This window comes from Scyliorhinus torazame, chromosome 14 (genome assembly GCF_047496885.1).
Source record: "Scyliorhinus torazame isolate Kashiwa2021f chromosome 14, sScyTor2.1, whole genome shotgun sequence".
In the NCBI taxonomy this organism is placed as follows: Eukaryota; Metazoa; Chordata; class Chondrichthyes; order Carcharhiniformes; family Scyliorhinidae; genus Scyliorhinus; species Scyliorhinus torazame.
In genome coordinates this window covers 209481870-209495102 of record NC_092720.1, presented here as the reverse complement: position 1 = coordinate 209495102, position 13233 = coordinate 209481870, and the positions used below count along the sequence as shown (strand labels likewise).

The following is a 13233-nucleotide window of genomic DNA, read 5'->3' as shown; positions in this document are numbered from 1 at the left end:
TGTGTTCTTTATGATTCAGGTCTTGTGAGAAAGACATTCCCTCATCCCTACACACCCTCAATGAAAAGAAACCCCTCTTACCTGGGCCTGTTACCGGGTGGCCAATTTCTCCTTCTCCCATTGTCGGCTCCCAATCTGACCTCCCAGTATCCGCTCTTGCTGGGTGGGGCCTTCAGGCTGTGGTGAGGTCTGACCTTCACTGACCTCACACTGCCAGCAAAAGGGCGTCATCACTCTCAGTGACAGGAGTTCCAACCAATCCACTTCCCGGTTCACCGGAAACCCGCCTCCCACTGTCTGTGTGACAGATTCTCGGGCCAATCCGCTTCCCCATTCCCCGGAAACCCGCCTCCCTCACTCTGGGTGACAGGGACTCCGGCCAATCCGCTTCCCCATTCCCTGGAAACCCGCTTCCCTCACTCAGTGACGACACAAACAACATATTAAGTTTCTGCTTCTTGGATTTAATAATGAACTGTGTAAACTTTGAGAAAAACTGTTTCTATTCCAGTGGTTCTCAGATTGTTTTGTTTGAAAAATAATTTCACAAATGTAATCATGTAGCCCCCAGTGTAAATTATAACTCTTATATAATAACCAGAATATGAACAGGTTCCATCAGTTTACAGCTGGTAGGAGGCAGGGGGATGATGTGAAATTATGGGGTGCATCTGTCAGTGACCTTTAATCCCGCAGATAGTCAGCGGGGCAGAGTTTTTCCTGTCGTCATTCAATCCTGGACTGAAGAAGGGAAAGATTCTCTCAGTGAAAGTGTCGGTGAAAGTATGGAGATGGGACATGTTGTCCGCATTGTAGAATGACACCTGACCTCCCTCATAGTCCAGGAAAACCCCGATCTTCCGGGGACTCACATTCAGGTTGAGGGGGGTCTCAGAGGGGGAGGTGGAGGCTAAGTAACCTATTCCGGGAATCAGCCCCACAATCCAGAATCCAAACTTTGGGCTTGGATAGATTCTCGTTTTCCTGTCCACAGACTCTCGGGCCACTCCCAGACCCCACCGAGTCTTCTTTACCACCTCCACCTCCCAGTAATGTCTCCCTGATGTGAATCCCTCTGATCCCAAGACACAGCCAGAGGGATCAAACCTCTCCAGGGTGACAGGTAGCAGCTGCCGTTTGTTTCTGAGTCTCACACTGGCCAGGTTCTCAGACAGGATGAGCCGGGGATTAGCTGTGTTCGGATCCAGAGTCAGATAGGCTGGAGCTGGGGAAAAGTTAAAAGAACACATTCAATATTTAGAGAGACGGGTTTGTGGTGATATTAATGCCTTAAACTTAAATGAAGCCAACGTGGACTGGAAAAAAGGTAAAATGGTAAAGAAACAGTGGCATTTCACACCTTTCCACAATGATCTATCCCATTGAGAAATATAGACTCAATAAGCAAAGTGCTCCACCTAAGGGGGTTAAACATTGAAGGGCAAGATGTACAATGCTACAATGATTAATTGTGAGCCAGACATTTGGAAACATTTCCAGCCAGTGATGACTTCAAAAAAGCAGGGGGAAGTTAAAAGTGTGAGCGGAAACTTGAAAGCAATCTAAAAAGATAAGTGCTTAAAGGGTGACACTGGGGGATTAATAATGGGAAACCATGAAATGGCAAAGTTTGGAACAAGTTGAGCTGCTTGCAGAAAAATACTTTTCACTTTACCTCGGTGCACGTGACAATAAACAAATCCAGAAGTATTCTTCACAGTAAAATGCACAAATGAAAACCCAAGAACAGTAAAAATGACACGGTGGAAAATGAGAGAAGAATTTGAAACAACTCCAATCACGAGAGAAAAAGTCATCGGAAAACTCAAGGGACTAAAGGCTGATATGAACCTGCATAGAATCCCTACAGTGCAGAAGAAAGCCATTCGGCCCATTGAATCTGTATCAACACTCCCTGCCCGATCCCCCTAATACAGCACATTGATGATCACCTTTCCAGCTAACCTTACATAGAATTACATAGAATTTACAGTGCAGAAGGAGGCCATTCGGCCCATCAAGTCTGCACTGGCCCTTACAAAGAGCACCCTACTCAAGCCCACGTATCTACCCTATCCCCGTAACCCAGTAACACCCACAACACTAAGGGCAAATTAGCATGGCCAATCTACCTAACCCGCACATCTTTGGACTGTGGGAGGAAACAGGAGCACCCAGAGGAAACCCATGCAGACACGGGGAGAACATGCAGACTCCGCACAGACAGTGACACTGCCGGGAATCAAACCTGGGACTATGGAGCTGTGAAGCAACTCTGCTAACCACTATGCTACCATGCTGCCTTCATGTGTTTCAACATGAAGCGGCAACATAGCATGGTCAATCCATCTAACCTGCACATCTTTGGACTGTGTAAAGAAACTGCAGCACCAGAAGAAAACCCACACAGATACGGGGAGAACATGCAAACTCCACACAGTGATTCACCCAAAGTCAGAATCAATCCCGGGTCCCTGGCACTGTGAGGCAGCAGTGCTAACCACTTTGCCACCTGTTGACCTGGATTCAGAGAGTCTAACAGGAAAAGCTGCAGAGATAGAGGATGAATTTGTTGCCATTTTCCAAAATTCCCGATTCTGGAAAGGTGTCGGCAGATTGGAAAGCCACAAATGAATGTCCAAGAAAGGAGGGAGACAGAAATCAGTAAGCTAAAGTCGGACATTTGTCATTGGGAAAATGCTAGAAATCATTATTTGGATGGTATTGGTAGGACATTTAAAATATCATAATGCTATCAGGCAGAGAAAACATGGTTTTGTGAAAGGAAAACTGTGATTGAGATCTTTTATGATGTATCAAGCAGAATGGAAAATGTAAAACCAGTAAATGTAGTGTATCTTGATTTCTAAAAGGGATTTGACAAAGATCGCGATCTTCCGGCCACGCTGTACCCAAAAAGCTGTGCTCCGCTGCACAATGAGCCAATATGTGCCAGGCGACCTTCTTCCCGGGGTTTACACTACTCCGTACGCCTCACGAGGTCTGACAGGATCTCGCAAGACTTTGCAATGTGAAGCCCGCCCATTGTGGGTGAGATCAATTTTTGGCAAATCTGCATATTAGGCCGAGATAGATAGTCGCACTCTAATATGCGGTGCCCCAAGGTAACCAAGAGGTTGGGATCTATCTCCTTCACCGTTGAGACTTCAGGCAAGTGCTGTTCAGTCTCCACAAATGGCGAACGAATAGAAAGGCACTTGTGGGGGTCTCCCGGGGATCGGGGGCTCCCAGGTGCTTGCCTTCTGGCCAGGATGGCACACTGGCACTGCCAGCCTGGCATCCTGACAGTGCCACTTGGGTGGAAGCCTGGCACTGCCATGGTGTCCAGGTTGTACTGCCAACTGGCAGGGACATGGGCAGTGACAAGCTGGTACTTCACACGACAGGGATTGGCCCACAGGGTTTGGTTGCACTGCGCAGGTGCGGAGGAATGCGGGGGGCCGAGGGGACCCCCTTACAGTGAATTGGGGCTTGGGGGTTGCATCAGGAGCTCCAGAGAGTGGGACACCATGAGAATTCCAGTGAGTGGAGCTCATCAGTGCAGCAAGAGGGCTTTACCGCTTGGGCCTCGGCTGCATGTTCCATGCTGATATTTATCCATATGGGTGTTGGATATTAATCGGATGGGCGTTAGTTAGCGGGGTGTTTCTCGGTGCTGCGACCACTGGGAACAGGTGGTTAAATCCGCTCGCTATGGGACTTTGTCCCTATTTCAGTAAATCGCGCCCACAGTGTTACCTAAAAGGTTACTGCAGAAGATAAAAGTTTATGGTGTTGGGGATGATATAATGGCATTGCTGGAGCATTGGCTAATTAACAGGAAACAGACATTTAGGATAAATAGGTTATTTTCAGGTTTGTAAACTGTAAGTAGTGGAGTGCAGCAAGGTCCATGCTTGGGCCTCAAATATTTACAATCTATTCTGAGTCACAGCGCAGAGGACCCGGGTTCGATCTTGACCCTATGATGCTGAGAGAGCTTGTCAGATAAATGCTGGGAGGATATTTCCTCTTGTGGGGAATCTAGAACCAGGAGATGTAGTTTATAAATTAGGAGTCCGACCATCTTTTGACACAAAGATGAGAACGAATTCCTTCTCTCAGAGCATTGTTAAACTTTGGAATTCTCTTCCACAGAGAGCAGTAGAGACAAGTTAGTTGTAAATAGTCAGTCTGAGTTAGCTGGATTTTCCATTGTTAATGAGTTAAGGGTTATAGGGGACAGGAAAAGGTGGAGTTCAGGCCACAGTTAGAGAAACCATGATCTTATACAATGGAAAAGTTGGTTCAATGGGTCGAATGGCCTACTCCTGCCCCTATTTCCTATAATCTGCATGATGATCATGCTACCGCAACCCGTCAATGGAGGATCATCAGATTTCCTGTCTGCAACCACCACCACCCCCCGCCCCCGGCCCCCCACCCACCCACCATAACCACGCAACAAAGACCACCAAGCACTTTTCTACACAAGAATCATGTGAAGGATTGTCCAGGAAAATTGCTCTGTAGCTCAAGCCTCAGAATGGACGGGGCCTCTGAGCAAATTCACAGAGTGAACAGTGGCTTCATTGGTTCACTACCTGCTCCATCAATGAGGTGACTAAAAAAATCAACCTCACCCAATCCAGGCTGCTGTCACTCTCTCTTTTCTAAATTCCATGTTTATTTCAACAATGTTGCAAATTCTGTTACATGAATGTTTATGTTCTCTGTACAGTTTGAATCTTGGATACTTTCATAAGTCATCTGGAGCCCTCCCTTTTCCAGGACAGAATCACCTCCCCGAGGAGTCCAATTCCACCCCACCCAGAGGAACCCACAGAGAGTAAAATATAAGAATGGAGAGGCTTCCGAGGATTAACAACCGGGAAAGTGAATATTTAATCTGGGACCCTGGAGACCCTTTAGTCCCTTCAGAACTGGATTTAACATCAGGAAAATGAATAGAAGAGTTTTACCGGGGTTAATGGAGTTTATCATTTCTCTCCACGCTGTGTACTGTAAAGGGCCTTTGAACTTTCCGATAGACAGGGCAGCATCTTCCGCTGATAGTATGTATTCGTCATCAGAAATCCTGTAAGAATTAAACAGCTGAAGTTATTAATTTGTCCTTATTAGAACCTTTCAGGAAGGGGGGGGGGGGTGAGAAAGGGGAAAACTGTTCAGACTGTATAGTTGATTGTTGGGAAGTATATTTCCCGGGGTGTAAATTCGCTGCAAACTGTTTTGATACCTGTTTGTAAAAAAATACATTTTTAAAAAATAGAACCTTTAATATAGTCCAGTATTTTGGCATGAGACAGTATATGGTAGAAAGGGAAATGTTTAACTTGTTTCTATAACTCAGCAAAATAAACTTGGAAATTCAAAGGCAGAGAATGCACCCTCATGTCCAGCAAAAAGTTCACAGTCTGATAACAGATTAGTACCGGGATATCACAAATCACAGGAGAAGATAAATGTTTAGCCTATCCACTTGCTCTTTTACAAACAAAGTTTAGAGAACAAAGGCAAAAGTTGAAATATCTAAAAAATTGACGTGAACCCCACACCTCTCTGGGAGTCTGCTCTTCTCTACTTCTGGCATCATGAATATTCCTAATTTTAGTTGCTCCACCTCTGGGAACTGGACAATCAGCTGCCGAGATCCTGTGCTCTGGAATTCCCTCCCTAAACCTTTCTGCCTCTATCTCTCTTTCCTCTTTTCAGACGTTTTTAAACGTTCCCATGTCATTGATATCAATATCACAGTATCACAGCATTATTGCTTCACAGTGCCAGGGTCCCGGGTTTGATCCCTGGGTTGGATCACTGTCTGTGCAGAGTCTGTACATTCGCCGCGTGTCTTCGTGCGTTTCATCCGGGTGCTCCGGTTTCCTCCCACAAGCCCCGAAAGACGTGTTTGTTAGGTGAATTGAACATTCTGAATTCTCCTTCTGTGTGCCCAAACAGGCACCGGAGTGTGGCGACTAGGGGATTTTCACAGTAACTTCATTGCAGTTAATGTAAGCCTATTTGTGACAATAATAAAGATTATTATTATGACATCTCCTTGCGTGAAGATTTTATTTTATATAAATCTTTAAATAAAATGTTGCTGTTGTGTTGTTAAGGAAACGGATCAAGATTCTAGACTGGAATAAAAACAAAACCCATTCCCCCTTTAACATTTGACTGTCTCAGATTGGTCAGGAGTCTTGCAGGGACATGGATGGTCGACACTATGGAAACATGGATGGTATGGCTCTCTCAGGGTCAGTCGGAAGGTCACAGTCACACTAACAACAACCTGCAAGCGAGCATCTCAGGACTGCATTTAATACAATGTAATTTAATGCATTTTAATACAATGTAGACCGGTTATATGAAATTCAACCTAGTAGTTGCAATAAAGTTTGTTATCAAAATAAAACATTAGTGCTTAAACGAGAAGCAGAGTTACTGCCACTCGACGAATGATCCTTTAATGGTGTGACAGTAACTGGACAAGAAATTTAGAACAAAATTTCTGAGTTATTTGTGCAGAGTTTCAGTAAAGAACATGTCCTACCTTCTCTTCCAACAATCTTCCTCCTGAAAGAAAGAAATCCGGAACAGTGAGGAGAATAGGAACAGATTTAGAATCAGAGAAAGTTTAGAGCATAGAAAGAGGCCACTCGGCCCATCCTGTCCGCACCGCCGAGAATGGAGCCACCCTGCTTCACCCCACTTTCCAGCATTTGGTCCATGGCCCTGCAGCGTCCGGCACCTTGAGGTGAATATCCAGACCTCTTTTAAATGAGTTGAGGGTTTCTGCCTCTCCTCTACTCAGGCAGTGAGTTCCACACCACCGAAGCCCTCTGGGTGAAAAAGCGTTTTCCTCATCTCCCTTCAACCTTTGTACAAATCACTATTCCCCCAGAGTCATTGACCCGCTCTGCCCTTCCCAGCCACTCTATCCAGGCCCCTCACAGTTTTGTACATCTCAACCAAATCTCCCCTCAGGCTCCTCTGTTCCAGGGAGAACAAGCTCAGCCTATCCAATCTTTCCTCACAGCTGGAATTTCCCAGACTTGGCAACTTCCTCGTAAATCTCCTCTCTACCCTCGCTGATCTAATTACATCCTTTCTGTAATGACCAGAACTGCACACATTTCAGGAAGAGGTAGACAGGCTGGTGGAATGAGCAGACTCAGAGCAGATGAGATTTCACACGGAGGTGTGAAGTGATGGATTTTGGAAAGAAGATTGTGGAGAGTCAAATAAACTGGAACTGAGCATCAGCCCCGCTCACAGACACAGTGACTCTCACACACCGTACCAGACACACCCACACACTCACAACATGGAACGGGAACTGAGCATCAGCCCCGCTCACAGACACAGTGACTCTCACACACCGTACCAGACACACCCACACACTCACAACATGCTGGAACTGAGCATCAGCCCCGCTCACAGACACAGTGACTCTCACACACCGTACCAGACACACCCACACACTCACAACATGCAACTGGAACTGGATTACAATGGGAGTTCCAGGAGAAAATTAAACTTGAGAAACACGGAAATAATCACAAAGCAAGCGAGAGATCAAGAAAATTAATTCCCAGGAGGTGGCAGGTATTCCCGGGAATCTGCAAACAGGGTGGATGCCGATTATTTCAGTAACATGGCAGAACTCCACTGAAGAGAGACTTATATGCTTCACCCTCTCAATAATTTTCAGTAAATTCGATATTTATTTCAGTTACCAGCAGTTATTTTGTGACTGTGAAGCCTCACTGAACTGACCCGCAATATATTCCCTCACCTTCAGAAATATCAGCTCGTCTTTTTGCTCCATCTGTTTCTGCAACTTGGAGAGTTTCTCCTCAATAGAATTTAAATTCTCCTGAATCTCTCGAAGGTTTTTCTCCATTGTTTCTAGAATCCTCTCCTCTTCTTCCCTGAGATCTCTGAGTAAACGCTGCTCTTTCTCAGTGAGAATCTGGTGCATTTTACTGAACTCGGATGTGATGTGGGTCTGCAGACTGCTCGACTGTTCCTACCAAATGAAATGTGAAACATAATTAATGTCCCGCGATAAAGGGAACAAAACTAACCAAGATCCCAGAAAATCAGCACAGGGAGACCTTACCCTAACTTCAGAAATCTTCCCTTTCTGTTTCTTTTCCGTTTCTAGAACCGCCGATTTCTTCTCTGTGAGAGAAACTAAGGAAGATTTCAGCTGATCCTGGGATTGGGAAAGGAAATCACAGAATGAAAGTGTTCGACTATGAGTATGTGATTAAACTACCAGGCTATAAAATTATTCCCTTTTACCTTGTAGATTTCAGCAGCTTCTTTAACCGGCAGGAAGCGGTGCTCTCTGTGTTCCCGCGAATCTCTACAAATCAGACAGATCAATTTCTTGTCAGTTTCACAAAACAGCTTCAGTTCTTCCTGATGTTCCTCACAGTGAAGTTTACTTTCCTTCTCTTTCGGATTGATGGTTAACTTTCGTGTTTTCTCGGCAAGACTCCCTAAGGCCCGATTTACCCTGAGGTTTCTTTCCGGAAACTCCTCTCTACATTCCGGGCAGGAGTTTATCTCCTTTTCCCAACACTGGGAGATACAGGAGCGGCAGAAGTTGTGTCCACAATCCAGTGAAACCGGCTCGATGAAGAAATCAAGACAAATGGGACAAATTGTCTCCTCGGTCAAACTCTGGACCTGCTGTCTGAGAGCCATGTTCACACTCAGCACTTCCTGATTCAAAGCCGTTTAACTTTGGATGTTACTGATCACTGAACATTTTCAGTTCCGCGATTTCCCGATGACTGCAATATTCAGGGAATTATTATAATAAAGTAATCTCTGTCCTCATGCCATTTACATGGGTTGATAAAACCCCCCGCAGTGTGAAGATAAACAGGGTTAGAGCCCGGAGGGAAATAATTGATCCCTGTCGGGGGCGAGTTGGGATGCACGGAATGTTGAGAGTGGCGAGATGGTGGAGGCGGAAATGGGCGGGATCGAGATTCCCATGCATTTTCCTCCAGTCTGAACATGCTACCGATTACAAAACCTCTGGGGAAACAATTCATTAATTGAATCGTATTTATGACTGTGGCGTTCGCCCTAAAACACAAAACAATACAAATGTCAATGTGATATTTTGGATGACAACCACAGGGAGATCTTTAAATGGGCTGGACCTGAGAGGTTCGTTTTAATTCCTGGAAAATAAAGCTCTTCCTTTGGAGCACACTCCACCAATGCGGGCCGTCCCCGAGCGCCTCAATATACATGAAGTACCGAGACTGGATCCCGCCACTTCCTGACTCCGATGTGAGAGCAATACCCAATGTACCACAGCTGGCAGAGGGTCCTGAGGGAGACACGGTCATTTCCTTGTTTCTGGAATGTCTGATCACAACTGAAGTCTGGAAAGACGATGCAGTGGATTTTCTGTCGAGGCCGGGTTCTCCCAGAAAACTCCATATCACAGCCCTCTGTCCATATCACAGCTCCCTGTCCACATCACAGCTTTCTGTCCATATCACAGCACTCTGTCCATAACACAGCTCTCTGTCCATATCACAGCTCTCTGTCCCTATCCCAGCTCTCTGTCCATATCACAGCGCTCTGTCCATATCACGGCTCTCTGTCCATAACACAGCTCTCTGTCCATATCACAGCTCTCTGTCCATAACACAGCTCTCTGTCCATATCACAGCTCTCTGTCCATAACACAGCTCTCTGTCCATAACACAGCTCTCTGTCCATATCACACCTCTCTGTCCATAACACAGCTCTCTGTCCATAACACAGCTCTCTGTCCATATCACAGCTCTCTGTCCATAACACAGCTCTCTGTCCGTATCACAGCTCTCTGTCCATATCACAGCTCTCTGTCCATATCACAGCACTCTGTCCATAACACAGCTCTCTGTCCATATCACAGCTCTCTGTCCCTATCCCAGCTCTCTGTCCATATCACAGCTCTCTGTCCATATCACACCTCTCTGTCCATAACACAGCTCTCTGTCCATATCACAGCTCTCTGTCCATAACACAGCTCTCTGTCCATATCACAGCTCTCTGTCCATAACACAGCTCTCTGTCCATAACACAGCTCTCTGTCCATATCACACCTCTCTGTCCATAACACAGCTCTCTGTCCATAACACAGCTCTCTGTCCATATCACAGCTCTCTGTCCATAACACAGCTCTCTGTCCATATCACAGCTCTCTGTCCATATCACAGCTCTCTGTCCATATCACACCTCTCTGTCCATAACACAGCTCTCTGTCCATAACACAGCTCTCTGTCCATATCACAGCTCTCTGTCCATAACACAGCTCTCTGTCCATAACACAGTTCTGTCCATATCACAGCTCTCTGTCCATATCACAGCTCTCTGTCTATATCACAGCTCTCTGTCCATAACACAGCTCTCTGCCCATATCACAGTTATCTGTCCATATCACAGCTCTCTGTCCACATCACAGCTCTCGCTCTGTAGATATCACAGCTCTCTGTCCATATCAGAGCTCTCTGTCCATAACACAGCTCTCTGTCCATAACACAGCTCTGTGTCCATAACACAGCTCTCTGCCCATATCACAGTTATCTGTCCATATCACAGCTCTCTGTCCATAACACAGCTCTCTGTCCATAACACAGCTCTCTGCCCATATAACAGTTATCTGTCCATATCACAGCTCTCTGTCCATATCACAGCTCCCTGTTCATAGAACAGCTCTCTGTCCATAACACAGCTCTCTGTCCACATCACAGCTCGCGCTCTGTAGATATCACAGCTCTCTGTCCATATCAGAGCGCTCTGTTCATATCTCAGCTCTCTGTCCATAACACAGCTCTCTGTCCATAACACAGCTCTCTGTCCATAACACAGCTCTCTGTCCATATCACAGCTCTCTGTCTATAACACAGCTCTCTGTCCATATCACAGCTCTCTGTCCATATCACAGCTCTCTGTCCATATCACAGCTCTCTGTCTATAACACGGCTCTCTGTCCATAACACGGCTCTCTGTCCACATCACAGCTTTCTGTCCATATCACACCTCTCTGTCCATATCTCAGCTCTCTGTCCATGTCACAGCTCTCTGTCCATAACACACCTCTCTGTCCATAACATAGCTCTCTGTCCATATCACAGCTCTCTGTCCATATCACAGCTCTCTGTCCATATCACAGCTCTCTGTCCATATCACAGTCCTCTGTCCATATCACTGCTCCCTGTCCATATCACAGCTTTCTGTCCATATCACACCTCTCTGTCCATATCTCAGCTCTCTGTCCATAACACAGCTCTCTGTCCATATCACACCTCTCTGTCCATAACACAGCTCTCTGTCCATAACACAGCTCTCTGTCCATATCACAGCTCTCTGTCTATATCACAGCTCTCTGTCCATATCTCAGCTCACTGTCCATAACACAGCTCTCTGTCCATATCACACCTCTCTGTCCATAACACAGCTCTCTGTCCATATCACATCTCCCTGTCCATAGCACAGCTCTCTGTCCATAACACAGTTCTCTGTCCACATCACAGCTCTCGCTCTGTAGATATCACAGCTCTCTGTCCATATCACAGCTCTCTGTTCATATCTCAGCTCTCTGTCCATAACACAGCTCTCTGTCCATAACACAGCTCTCTGCACATATCACAGCTCTCTGTCCATAACACAGCTCTCTGTCCATAAGACAGCTCTCTGTCCATAACACAGCTCTCTGCCCATATCACAGTTATCTGTCCATATCACAGTTATCTGTCCATATCACAGCTCTCTGTCCATAACACAGCTCTGTCCATATCACAGCTCTCTGTCCATATCACAGCTCTCTGTCCATAACACAGCTCTCTGTCCATATCACAGCTCCCTCTCCATATCACAGCTTTCTGTCCATATCACACCTCTCTGTCCCTATCTCAGCTCTCTGTCCATAACACAGCTCTCTGTCCATATCACACCTCTCTGTCCAAAACACAGCTCTCTGTCCATATCACAGCTCTCTGTCCATATCACAGCTCCCAGTCCATATCACAGCTTTCTGTCCATATCACAGCTCTCTGTCCATATCACAGCTCTCTGTCCATATCACAGCTCTCTGTCCCTATCACAGCTCTCTGTCCAAATCACAGCTCCCTGCCCACAACAAGCTCTCTGTCCCTATCACGGCTCTCTGTCCATATCACAGCTCTCTGTCCATATCACAGCTCTCTGTCCATATCACAGCTCTCTGTCCATATCACAGCTCTCTGTCCATATCACAGTTCTCTGTCCATAACACAGCTCTCAGCCCATATCACAGCTCTCTATCCATATCACAGCTCTCTGTCCATAACACAGCTCTCTGTCCATATCACAGCTCTGTCCATATCACAGCACCCTGTCCATAACACAGCTCTCTGTCCATATCACAGCTCTCGCTCTGTCCATATCACAGCTCCCTGTCCATAGCACAGCTCTCTGTCCATAACACAGCTCTCTGTCCACATCACAGCTCTCGCTCTGTAGATATCACAGCTCTCTGTCCATATCACAGCTCTCTGTTCATATCTCAGCTCTCTGTCCATAACACAGCTCTCTGTCCATAACACAGCTCTCTGTCCATAACACAGCTCTCTGTCCATAACACAGCTCGTTGTCCATATCACAGCTCTCTGTCCATAACACAGCTCTCTGTCCATATCACAGCTCTCTGTCCATAACACAGCTCTCTGTCCATAACATAGCTCTCTGTCCATAACACAGCTCTCTGCCCATATAACAGTTATCTGTCCATATCACAGCTCCCTGTCCATAACACAGCTCTGTCCATATCACAGCTCTCTGTCCATATCACAGCTCTCTGTCCATATCACAGCTCACTGTCCACAGCACAGCTCTCTGTCCATAACACAGCTCTCTGTCCACATCACAGCTCTCGCTCTGTAGATATCACAGCTCTCTGTCCATATCACAGCTCTCTGTTCATATCTCAGCTCTCTGTCCACAACACAGCTCTCTGTCCATAACACAGCTCTCTGTCCATAACACAGCTCTCTGTCTATAACACAGCTCTCTGTCCATATCACAGGTCTCTGTCCATATCACAGCTCTCTGTCCATATCACAGCTCTCTGTATATAACACGGCTCTCTGTCCATATCACAGCTCTCTGTCCATATCACAGCTCCCTGTCTCTAACACAGCTCTCTGTCCATAT

General features: G+C 46.2%; 1 protein-coding gene across 1 annotated transcript; it reads right to left on the bottom strand.

Moving 5' to 3' along the window:
• Positions 1-455: 455 nt before the first annotated feature.
• LOC140390434 (zinc-binding protein A33-like) lies at positions 456-8778 on the bottom strand. Its single transcript, XM_072475579.1, has 6 exons — positions 8332-8778; positions 8147-8242; positions 7820-8053; positions 6575-6597; positions 4983-5098; positions 456-1225 (listed from the first exon to the last, which is right to left on the bottom strand). Exons 1-6 carry the CDS (start codon positions 8737-8739, stop codon positions 675-677), a joined length of 1428 nt encoding a protein of 475 aa, XP_072331680.1. The 5' UTR covers positions 8740-8778; the 3' UTR covers positions 456-674.
• Positions 8779-13233: the final 4455 nt, after the last annotated feature.